The 12318-nt window shown below is 52.2% G+C and overlaps 1 protein-coding gene across 5 annotated transcripts in view; it reads left to right on the forward strand.

Annotated features, from left to right (window-relative positions):
• The window catches only part of ESRRB (estrogen related receptor beta), a 114378-nt gene that overhangs the window by 47792 nt on the left and 54268 nt on the right, over positions 1 to 12318 (forward strand). For 2 of the 5 annotated variants that reach the window (XM_077910093.1, XM_077910094.1), the window contains exons 1-3: positions 6813 to 7284; positions 7400 to 7770; positions 9001 to 9410. In XM_077910093.1, coding sequence (XP_077766219.1) covers positions 7538 to 7770; positions 9001 to 9410 — 643 coding nt within the window. In that variant the 5' untranslated portion in view covers positions 6813 to 7284; positions 7400 to 7537. Of the gene's footprint in view, positions 1 to 6812; positions 7285 to 7399; positions 7771 to 9000; positions 9411 to 12318 lie in introns of those variants that run through there. The other 3 variants (XM_077910098.1, XM_077910096.1, XM_077910097.1) reach the window with 2 other exon arrangements.

Here is a 12318-nt window from a genome sequence, read left to right on the forward strand (position 1 = left end):
TAGGGGATGCTGCTCCTCATAAGGACAGGGTTCCCCAGGGAGCAGGAAGCTGCCTTCAGCAATCAGGAAGGCTGTCATATAGAGGGGTGAGGGGGGTCGGACTTGTTCTGTAGGTCCTGAGAGAAAGGGTTGTATAAACTGTAATTGGAAGTTCCAAAGAGAAGTATTTGGCTCTTGATAAAGAACTTTTTTTTTTTTTTTTTTAAATACACTCCCAAGTGGTCGGAAGATGGGCACAGCTGCCTCTCGAATGAGGGATCTCCTCTTCCCTGGGATCTTTAGCAAAGGCAGGCAGCCAGGGACAGATCAGAGGCCCTTTGAGGTCCTGGTCTGCTCTGAATGCCTCTGGCTGGAAGAGGGCCCTGCCTTCCTCTCCTCACCTCCCTACTCTTCTTCCAACAGAGCGCTTTCCCTGAGCGCCTCTCTTCTCTCGCTCTGCTTAACTGTCACCTCCTCTGTCTGGCCAGCCTATCTGGCGCTGCCCCATCCTCCCATCTGTCCCCTTCCCCTGCACCAATCACTAACTGAGTGTATACTATTTTGGTTGTTTACATGCTGTGTGAGGTAGGGTGGCTCACAGTAGCTATTATTACATGCAACCCCACTGTTTCAGTGGCTTAACACAGTAGACTTTTCCAGCTTGCCCATGATATTTTGCTTGACAGGTAGCCTTTCATGAGGTTATTCAAGGGCCCAGGCTCCTTCCAGTTTGTGGCTCTGCCATCCCTCAGGGCCCTGGGACCCCCTCCTGGACCATCTGCCTGAACGGGGGAAGACAGAGCAGGGGTGCAGGGCGGGAGTACCGTGGGAGATTTTGATGGGCCGGATAAGGAAGTGGCTGACATCATTTTGCCCACATGCCATTGGCCAGGACCTACTTGATGTCCGCAGCTCATTGAAAAGAAGGCTGGGAAATGTAGTCTCCCTGATGTCTGGGAAGAAATGAAATTGCTTTTGGTGAACTCATAGCAGTCTCAGCTATACTTATTTATCATTTTCCATTGAATCCATGTCATCATCTATTGTTACAGGCACCATTATTCTTGGAACCACTAATCAAATTAAACTAGAGCATACCATCGATTCAAGATGCACTCAAGATGCATTCATGTTTGCCAAGATGTTAAAATATGAAAAGATGGTGTAGCTTAAGGTCAACGAGACACAGTAGTCACTCCTTGAGGGCAGGAAGCTGTCCACTTTGTGCAATAATCCATCCCCAGGGTTAGAAGAGTGGCTGGCACCCAGTAGATAGCTAAGGAATCATAATGGAATGGCCGAGAGAGGGAGGGAGTGGATGAATGGATGAGATGGTATGTGAATTCCTCTCTTGGTTAAGTATCAGAATGCCCCTCAAGTGGGCTGTTGTGTCAGGGAGTCAGACTGTGCTCACCCACCTGGGCAGAGGTGCTGCTGGGTTTTTGACCAGGACTCCCAGGACTCTGCCCCTAGCCAGCACCCTTCTCTGCTGCCAGCTTCTATTTTCTTCCCCCTCGCTGCACGTTGGTGTGAAGTGTGACTTGGTTCACTCTTGAGCTGTCCATCTTACTGCTTCTGTTCCTGGCGAGGCAGCCTGGACAGCACACAGCTCATGGGAGGGACCCATTGGCCCAACTCGGGTCAGGTGCACACCCCTGGGTCAGTCGGCTGGGCCAGTGGCGTAGAGGTCTGTAAGAACGTGGCAGTTCCTGTGGTAGGGAACTCCGTCTGTGTGTGGGGGTGTGTGTGTGTGTTTGTGCACGTGCGGGTGAGCATGGTCATGTTCATGCCAGTAAGAGACAGAGAATATTGAAGTTGGGTGTCAGCTCCTAGGAGAGAGGCTAGTTAGTTCTGATAGTTGGTTCTGGTAGAGCCTGAATAAGGAGCCCCTTTGCCTGAAAAGGGACTTTCTGGGTGGAAGTTTGAGCATGCAGAGAGGCATACAAATGCATGATTAAGTGGTAGATACGTAGGTGCCCGGATGGATGAATGCTGGGAGGAGGAGAGAGTAAGCAGCCTTGCTTGGAGTGGGATTGGTATTTAAGGGACCCTAAGAGGAAGCCATCTCATCCCCAAAAGAGGGCTGCTGTAACTTCGGCTAGCATTTATTTATTGAGCACTTACTGTGTGCCAGGCACGATTCTAAGCTCTTTTCTATATTAATTCGCTCATCTTCGAGACCACCTTATGACATGACTATGATAATTCTCATCCCCATTTTACAGATGAAGAAACTGAAGCACAGAAGGGTTAAATACACCAGAAGGGACCGAGCCGGAATTCAAACTCAGGCAGTCCAGCTCCAACCACTAAGCTCCATGGCCCAGCACCGTGGCTCCTGTGAGGATGAAGTGCCATCTGGAAGTTGCCAGATGTGTTTAGTGACCGTAGGTGGGAGGTTTTTACCACATCGTGGCTTGACGTAGGGCGAAAATAAAATCAGGCTCAAGCAGAGTTCAGATAAATTCAAAGATATCAGATCTCCAGTAGCTGTGGAAAGGAAGGATGCTGGTGGCTCGTTGGGGGGCATCCCCCAAATTTGTGATGCTGTCCTTCCTCCAGACACTCCCTGTTGTGGTGTCTAGAGCCCAGAGCTGACCAGGAAGACCCAAGGAATAGCCATCTCTGGGTCCTGCTTGGGGGCACTGCACTAAGAGGATCGTGGGGAAGGCTGAGGTTGAGAATTGGGCCTCCCCAGAGGGGTCCCCTGTGACTCATTTGCCCAGAGCTGCTGTCAGCAGTGGGCCGAGCTCGGCCAGTGCAGGGACCCTCCGGGCTGTCCCGGGGCGGCTGCTCCATGTCCCCTCGTCTGTCCCTGCTTCGGCAGAGCGTCTCTCTTCTCATTATGATGGATGCAGCCTGGAAAATCAGGGATAAAAGGCTCCGATTGAAAGGCACTAATTACCCATCATTATTTTCCACACCGTAATTTGTGTGGAACGAGATTTCAATCAGTTGTCCGGGACCAGCCTGGTTTTGACTAATCTTTCTAAGACAAGATGCTTAATTACAGATTTCTGCCGTAGCTTCAGCACGCAGGGGGAGGCAGGCTCACGCTGAAGCCACTTTGCCATTGGGTCATTTTGCGGTCCTGGGTCCCGGAGAGGGCTCCACGGGGAGGAAGGGACGAGGGGGGTTAGGAAAAGTCTCCCTGGAGGAGACCAGATCAAATCGAGGTGCCACCAGAGCGGTGCTGTGGTAGTGTCGTGGCAGATGGAGGGTGGCACGCAGGCCGCTGCCTGAGTCACCACTCACTGTGCCTCTCAACCCCAGGCAGCCCCCCAACCAGCCTAGCTCTTTCGTTAGTAACTTCGAGAATCACAGCTTCTTGGGGCTTCGGTTCCTCAGCTACCTGTCACCGGGTGGGCAGCAGAATCCTGGAGAACTTACAGCCCACTGACTCCTAGCTGTGCTGGTGTGTCTGTCCAGGAAAATGGGTCCACTGTTGGAAGATACACGTATGCAAGATTTCGATCACCAGGAGCTGTGAAAATCCTTTTACTAAAAGAGGTGATTCAGACTACTCGGGGGAAAATGGTTTGAATTAAAGAAATATGTGAGTTTAAAAAAACATATATAATTATTGGACCTCATATGTACAGGATTGGATTAATTATAATCCTTGATTCCTAATACTTGTCACCATTGGCCACTTCTCCCTCCCTCCCTCTTCCCTTCCTCTCTTCCTCCCTTCCTTCCCTTCCTTCCTTCCCTCCCTCCCTCCCTCCCTCCCTCCCTCCTTCCTTCCTTCCTTCCTTCCTTCCTTCCTTCCTTCCTTCCTTCCTTCCTTCCCTCCCTCCCATGTAATAAGTGCCCACAAATCCATATCCCAACAGGAAGCTGGGACAGTTACTCACATTCAGCCAAGCAGCCCTCCCCAGCCTCTCCCCCTGTTAAAGACTCCTTCTGCATTCTGTAAATTTTTTTTTTTTTTTTTGCATTCTTTAACATTTTTAAAGGGAGTTTAGCTGTGCTACTTTCAGGTTCCTTGAGGGGCTGGTTCATAACAAGTAAAGCCTTGCTGGAGGGTCTGAGGGTCTGCTATAATGAATAGCTCGGTGGCCCCTGGTTAACGAATTAATTATGGAAATGTACATAAGAGTCTCTCAAGTGTTCAGAAACCATTTTTCTTCTGTATAGTGGATTCCTGTTTCAGGCTTATTTATTCTCTTAATTTGCCTAACAGACCACTCTCCAGTCCTGGCAAATGGCAAGTTCCTTATGGAATCTCTATCTGGGGACTTGGTTGGGGGAAGAGCTTTGCTGGTGGCCAGGTGCTGGGTTTTCTGGAAGGGGTTTCCTGGGAGAATCACAACAGTGGCCGGCGGCCCAGAGTACCTGCTCAGCACCAGCTTGGGCCGCGTGTGTTGCCTCCAATACTTCACACTCACACAGCACAACCCTATGAAGGAGGTGCTATGACTGAGCCCATTTTACAGATGAGCACTCAGGCTGAGAGACAGCGACAGCTGGTATCATCTGATGTCAGAGAGCAGGCTTCAACCCTTAAGTGACAGAGCTGCTGTTTTTGCTCTTACACGTGTGGTCTCGGCACAGAGCCAAGACAGCCTTGGGAGCACAGCCCCTCTGCACGTGACGCGGATCCTTGTGGGTAGGGGAGATGGGCTCTATCCCACAGAGGAGAGCAAGCAGGCCAGTCCAAACCCCTTCCCTCTAGCTTCTGTTTTTCTAGAAGCTTCCCTTCTGCTGCCTGCCCCCCCAGTAGGCCATTGCGAGGGGGCCAGACCTCTGAGATTCCAGCTTTGTCTCTTGCCAGCACACTGGGATTTCTCCAGCTCTACAGATCCGTAGCAAAATAGCTCAGCAGTTGGAGTTTCATTCAGAATCTCCAGGATTCTGTTGGTCTGGGTATGAGGAAGATCTTCAGCCCACTTCGTTGTCCAGCAGAGTGTCTCCCACCCCACGCCCCCGCACCCGTCCTGCCTGGTGAGCTGAAGCAGCCAGGAGGGCAGGCCACTCTGGGGCACAGGGCTTCACACTGGGTGCTGGAGGGCCAGGGGGGCGGGAGAGCTGGCTGGGGCGGGAGGGGGGCCGTGCCTAATCAGACAGTGGTGAAATTAAGGCCAGGACAGCTCTATTTGTGCTTCTGTTACCCATGGGTCACAGGGGCAGTGATGCCTCCAGGGCCTTCAACCACTGACTACTGCTCTTTCAAAGCCTGCTTAGACGGGGCCTCTGTCCCCTCCCATGAAGTCGATAGTCATCGACCCATTTGGGAACTGGGTCCCAGCCAACCACAGATGATGGACTCGATGTGACCCCTTCCTCCCCAGAGTGAAGTGTCAGCCACCTCCCCCCATCCCGAGGCTGCGCCCTCCCTGCAGGCCATCTGGGCACCCACCCTGCGCTGTATCCTCCTGGGCCTTGGCGACCAGGCTATACCTCTGACATCTTCCCTGACCCCCTCTCCAATCCCCTGGCTTTCTTGTTCCTTCCTTTGGTCTACCCTGGGCCTGCACCCCCAGAAGCCACCATGCTTCTCTTGGCTCCCCCCACCCAATCCTGTTTCCTTCTGGCCCTTCTGCTCTGATCCCCTCTGTCTCAGACCTGTACCATTCACTGGCCCAACCCTGTGCTCCCAGGTCCCCCGGCCCTCCTCCTTCCTCATACATCTATGTCAGTGGTTCTCATCTGTGGGGGATTATCCCCCAGGGAATATTCAGCAATGTCTGGAGGTTTTGGTTGTTCTCTCTGGGGCAGGGAGCAGGGTGCTATGGGCATCTAGTGGGCAGAGGACATGGATGCTTGGAAACAACCTGCAGTGCAAGTGCAAAGCATGGCCCCACAGTGAAGAACTCCCCTGCCCCAAATGTCAGTAGGGCCAGATCAAAGCTGCTGGAGGAGACGGGGCTGCCCCTGCAGAGTGGACTAAAAAGCCTGGTAAACCCTGCTCTGATTTCTCTCTCCTCCCTGCACAGTTGCTGTTGGAAGTTTCCTTTCTTTTCCTGGACTTCCTGCCCTCAGCCTTCACTCTATGTGCCTTGGGCTTCGTGGACTGAGTGGAGGGGGCAGGGAGTGAGGGGTCTCAGCTCTCCTCTCTGCCCCCCACAAACTTCCCTCTCTCTCTTACTGCTTTATCTCATTTCTCTCATACCAGATTCATGTCAAGCTTCAGGCTGCATCATCCCCATGGTACTCAAACTTGATGCCCCCAAGAGTCACACATCTGGGCTGCTAAAGCAAACCCACCTAAAAATGCAGACTTGTGGGCCCCACTTGCAAGGTCTCTTCATTCTGTCTGCAAATATGAATGAATGAGTGAGTGAATGAATGTAGGAAGACCAGTGGGGCACAGCAGGGGAGCCCCGGTGAGCCTAGTACCCCCTGGCCCCTTCTGGTGCTCTGCACACTTGTGTATGTTTAGCATCTGCCCTCTCAGAGAGCCATCGAGCTTCTTGAGATGGTGGGCTGTGCTTATCATGACCTGTCTCGTTCTCTGGCCAGCACTTGGCACATATTAGGTGCCTGAAAGAGGCGTTGACTCTCCTTAGAAAAGACACTGTGGGCGAGGCACCAAAATAATGGTCATGGGAGAGATGACTGTAGGAGTGAAACCCTCAACAGCCTCCGTACCCACCCCCAACTCCATGCACAGCTGGGATGCAGGCGACAAATTAGTGGCTGGATTTCCATGCAACTCAGGGGTCAGGGTCAAGTTTGCTTCCTTCAGCCCTGGAGTCTCTGAAGATGAGATGATAAAAGGCCTGTGTGAGGAGGCCAAGTGAGGTGAATGATGTAGGCATTGTGACGTAGTGCTACCCACCCGATGTTCCCGCGGGTCACTGAGACCGCAGATAAGGAACTGGGGGGGCTACTGTAGTTGCTGTAATTCCTGCTTGTCAGGCATCCCGAAATCTCAAATTCTCTTGAGTTTGGGGAGAGGTGGGGATGAGGGCTGGGGTCTGGTTGCTGTCTACCCAGCAGGGCTTGTCACAGAGGGCCTGGGGTATTCCTGTGACCTGCAGAGCCTGGAGCAGTGAGCAGCAGGGGATTGCACGTAAAAGGGCCCCTGGTCGGCTCTTTTCTGTGGGGAGGTCACCCAAAAGTGCTCTTGTGCCTGCTCGGGTGGATTTTCTGTCTGGGTGATGCCAGGTCATGCCATGGTCATGCCAGGAACCTGCTGGGGGACGACGGAGGGGAGGCAGGTGGCCGTGTGGAACCCAGAAGAATAACGGGGCACCAGTCAGAGCTGTAAAAGGATCCAGAGGAGACCCTCAACCGGGGCACGCTCTGCCGATGTAAGGGAAACATGGGGCGTGTAGGAGAGGCATCTCAGGGACTCAGGTACATTTGGTTTGGAACAGAAGAGATGGAGAGCCTCTATCTTCAAACACTACATTCCAGTAGATAAACTTGAGAGTAGGAGCCTTATATGTATCTTTTATCTTTGTATCTGCAGCTCCCTGGTTCTGATTAGAACTGCCTATGGGGAAGTGAGTTCCCTGTCTCTGGACGTGTTCAACTGTAGATGGATGGGACAACCCCTCGGGAGGCGTGCTAGAGATGAAATCGTTAATGGCGAAGGCCCCTCCCCGCTATGAGATTGCATTTGGTGGTGCATTTGGTGGGGTGCTTTGAGGGTGTGGCAAAGCAGCCCCTTCCCTTAGTGGTGACCAGTCCTTTCCTCAATAGACTGCTCAGGAAACAGGGGCTCCCTCTGAGCATTATTGGAGGTCGGACAGTGGCTGTTACCCAGTGGACCCTCCAGCATGAAGACCTTCCCTCCCAGCCGGAGCCATCTTTCCGCCAATGGGGCTGTAGCGCTGACCGGTTAGCCCTTTTCATTCTCCAGGAACTTTCTCTCTTTCCTTCCTCTGCTCTCTGAGCGTTAAAAGAGTTGGGCTCCTCTTTACCTCCACATGGCCAGGCCAGGTCAGGGGCCGATGGACCCAGCCAGACGCAGCCTCCTGACTCCAGGTCCTGGCTGGCCCCAGGGGTCTGGAGTGTGAGCCACAGCTGGGTTTCCCTAAACATCCACCTTCATCACTCTGCTGTGAGCTTTTCTTGCCCCTTTGGAGAGAGGCTCTTCCCCTTGTCCTGGGACCCTGTGGGAGAGTCATACCTTGCCTGCCTTCTTACCTACCCTGCATGGTTCTGGGAGGAGGGGACTTTCATTTTGGGAAACATTTGATCCTTTACAGTGATCCTGTCATGTTGGTAATGCTCCCTTGACTCCGGGAGTGAGGCAGGGACTCTCAAAGTTTGAGATTTAGGGTGAAGAAGCTGCCGGGGACACACGGAGCTGGGGTTGGAAGGCCCCCTCGTGATGTCTCATGGAGACACAGTGTCTGGGGCCGGGTGGGGCTGGGAAGCCAGGCTGCTGAAGGGTTAGGAAGGGACATGAGGAGGGAGCCTGGAGCCACTTTCCAAATGTGTCCTGGGCCAGAGGCCAACCCCAAGAGGGCAGCCTTTGTCATCAGCCCTGCCTCTTGCCCTGGCCGGGTGCCTTGCTTGGCATCTCTAGGCCCAGTCTTGGTGATGGTGGCACACGGGGGCGGGGGGGGGGAGCTCCAAGCTTGGGCTTACCAGAAGCCCCAGGAGGGGCAGGATGAAATGGGTTATTGGGTCACAGTACTGAGGGTGTCTGGTCCAGGGCCCTGCACACCCAGCCTCTCAACTGTAGCCACCACGTATTCTCGTCGTGCAGGAAGGTGGGCCAAGGACTTTGAATGGTTACCGCTCTGTGTCACCCTCATGCCAGCAATCTGCAGAGAGCTGGGGTGTTTGATCTGAAGTTTATTGATCAAACATCAAGTTTCTTTTTCTTTGAGGACTCCCAACGTTCTGGGGGGGTGGGGGGTAATGCCAGACACTTGCCCTGGGCTGTGCGGTGTCCTGACCGATTGACCTTCGGGGCCAGCATTTTATCTCCGCCGCCCTCGCCTTGAGCCCCTCCCAGCCTCCCCGCCCACGCGGTGCCCGGAGCCCAGAGCTAATTCCTGGGGCGGTGTCACACCCACCGCGCCCTCCGGAGCTCACTTGCCCGCTCTGTGTCCGCAGGCTGCTGAGCAGAATGTCCGCCGACGACCGGCACCTGGGCTCCAGCTGCGGCTCCTTCATCAAGACCGAGCCGTCCAGCCCATCGTCGGGCATCGACGCCCTCAGCCACCACAGCCCCAGCGGCTCGTCCGACGCCAGCGGCGGCTTCGGCCTGGCCCTGGGCGCCCACGCCAACGGGCTGGACTCGCCGCCCATGTTCGCGGGCGCCGGGCTGGGCGGGCCCCCCTGCCGCAAGGGCTACGAGGACTGTGCCAGCGGCCTCATGGAGGACTCGGCCATCAAGTGCGAGTACATGCTCAACGCCATCCCCAAGCGCCTGTGCCTCGTCTGCGGGGACATCGCCTCCGGCTACCACTACGGCGTGGCCTCCTGCGAGGCCTGCAAGGCCTTCTTCAAGAGGACCATCCAAGGTGCGTGTGGGCAGGGCCCCCCGGGGGCGCAGGGGGTGAGCCAGGGGTGCCCTGCCGGCAGGTGCAGCGGGCAACCAGGTGCCAGGTCGGGCCGTGCCTCTGCAGCGGTTGGGGGGGATCCGGAGGGTCCCGCCTCTGCGGGGTTCCAGTCCCGACTGCAGGCCAGACTCAGCTCGAGGGCTGTGGTCCAGCCGTGTGGTCCAGTCGGCAGGTGCTCCCACCTGGTGCCCCAGAAAATCCAAAGAGAAGCCACGCAAATGCCTCGCCGTGCGTGTCCCTCTCATCGGTAGGATGTGTCTGGAGCATGTCCCTCAAAAGCTGATTTTTTTTTTCTACAGATTTTATTTATTTATTCATGAGAGAGGCAGAGACATAGGCAGAGGGAGAAGCAGGCTCCCTGCGGGGAGCCCTAGCAGGACTCGATCCTAGGGCCCCTGGATCATGCCCTGAGCCAAAGGCAGGCAGATGCTCACCCACTGAGCTACCCAGGTGTCCCTTGAAAGCTGATTTTGGAGGAGGAAGTAGTATTCTTTGTCCTGCAGTTCCAGACCCTTTGCAATAAAAAGGGTTTGTCATTTTGTTTTGATCTTTTTCTTTTTTTTCTTTTTTTTTATTATTATTAAGAGAAAGAGTGAGGAGAGGGGCAGAGGGAGAGGGAGCATCTCCAGCAGACTCCCCACGCAGTGCAGAGCCCCATGCAGGCCTTGATCTCATGAGCCTGAGATCACGACCTGAGTAGAAATCCAGAGTGGGCTGTTTAATGGATGGACAAATAAAACACGGATGTTTTAATTGCGAAAGGGGCCAACAGAGCAAGGGACAGCCACTCACCCTGTCTGATCTCAGCATGACCTGTCTTCAAGGGCTTTTTATGGTGTTGATATCAGTTGAATCATGTTCTGATGGCTATGAGGGTGGCTGCCCCTCTCAGCCGGTAACTGAGTGATTTATTCCTATGAAGATGTGCAAGAGCCTTGGTGGGTGCCCTCTGTAAAGTCACCCCAAGGGAAATGGGGGATGGTGATGGGTCCACCCTCAAAGAGCTCATTTCAAGTTCATGGCCCAGGGGCCGGCCCAGAGGAATGGTCTGGCACACGGATAGCTGAGATTCTTACTGCAGCAGGGCGTGGGTAGAGCATTTGTGCCATTCATACAGTCAAGTTTCTATTGAGCACCTACTAAGCACCAGCCGTCGTCCTAGGCGCTATCTTATGGGATAAACAAAAAGCCCTCCTCATGCATGTAATTGAGATGAGCTGATGTCAGTTCACTGGGACAGAAATCACAAGCAGACTGGACAAAACCCAGGGGGCACCTGTCCTGTCCTTGGCCCTGCCTGGCTGTCCTGAGGGTGCCCTCCCTCCCCCCTTCCCCATTCACTTTTAAGAGTCAAGTTGAACTTTCCTGGGATAACTTGACTTTATTCAATCAACAAATATTTGTTTAAATTTCTTATGACAATGTATTTATTAAATCAGTTGAGGGCCTTAGGATAGGCCATGTTTCCAAATCTACCTATTAGTTGAGATGTTGTGGTATAGTGACTATCTACCTGGGTTCCTGGGTCGGATGGCTCCATCCATTACCTTACAGCTGAATGTCCCTGGGCATGCTGCCTCAGTTTCTCCCTGCGCTCATGTCCTCCTCAGAAAGGTGAGATGCTGTCATTCCTTCCCCATTTAGAGATGTTGAAAGAAGAGTGAGTTAATATGTTTATAAAACACTTCGAATATTGCCGGGCACTTTGTAAATGCTAAATAAATATTTCCAAGTATTATTTTCACTTTCACAATATCACTTAGCATATTACTAAGACAACAGACACAATTTATCTTACCAAGCTGGCTTTTATAATTACCTATATTTAAGTAAAGCGGTGTAATTATTTTGACTTAGGATTTCAATTATTTTAGTTATATATAATATTTATTTTTTAAATGAACCCTCAAAAAAAAAAAAAACAAAAACCCAACCATGTTAAAAATTCAACCAGTACAAAAGAATAAAGCAGTAAAAAGTAGATTTTCCTAAAACTCGAGACTCTGGTTCCTTGTAACTTACCCGAGGGAGTCATGATACACACTGTATTCAGCAAATATTTATTGAATGTATTCGCATCAGGCACTGTCCTAGCCTCCAGCGTGGTGAATGAACACATCCTGGTCCCTGCCAGCTTCATGGCCCTGAGTCTGGGGGAAGACCCTGGAGTCTCTGTATTTGGAAAGCACTGTGTGGTAATTCTAAGGTTCCTGCCTCAGCCAGGGTTGAAAACCTCCAGTTTGACAGCCAATCAGTATCATTGGATACTTGACAAATAAACATAAGATGTTTAAACCAATTTAAGTTATGGAGGTAGCAATGTATCTTTCTGCCCAAATAAGGAGGTAGTCTTGGTTAAGATTGCCATTATTTTAGATTCTGTGAAGTCAGTTTTTGAAAAATTGCTTTTTAGGAGGCAGCCACATTTTCTTCACTCCCTATTGTTCTTAAATGAGCTGGAGGGGTTCTGGAGCAACTTTTCTGAAAGTCAAGGCTGGTGTGGACTCAGAAACCCTTCTGTCCCTCAGCGGAGGCCTGGGTGCTGAGAATGTCCTCAGCATATCAAGAGCCCACATGAAGGATTTGTAAATAGCCTTAATTATTTGCTCCACGAAGAGGATAATGATCTTTTCCTAGAAGTCAGAGGACAAACAGCAGCATTTAGTACAGTCAGAACTGAATTGCTCTTGCCTCTTTTCTTTGTCACAAGTCCTGATTCCTGTTTAGAACCAGGAAGAGGTTTCTATCCAGGACAGAGGAAAGGTATATTCTAAAGCTGATGACTTGCTTTGGTTATTTTATTGATAACTCTTTGGTTTTGGTCTAACATTGATTCTGACTTTGTTGTTTCTGAATGTTATGGCTGTAG

Source organism: Canis aureus, chromosome 9 (assembly GCF_053574225.1).
Source record: "Canis aureus isolate CA01 chromosome 9, VMU_Caureus_v.1.0, whole genome shotgun sequence".
Taxonomy (NCBI): domain Eukaryota; kingdom Metazoa; phylum Chordata; class Mammalia; order Carnivora; family Canidae; genus Canis; species Canis aureus.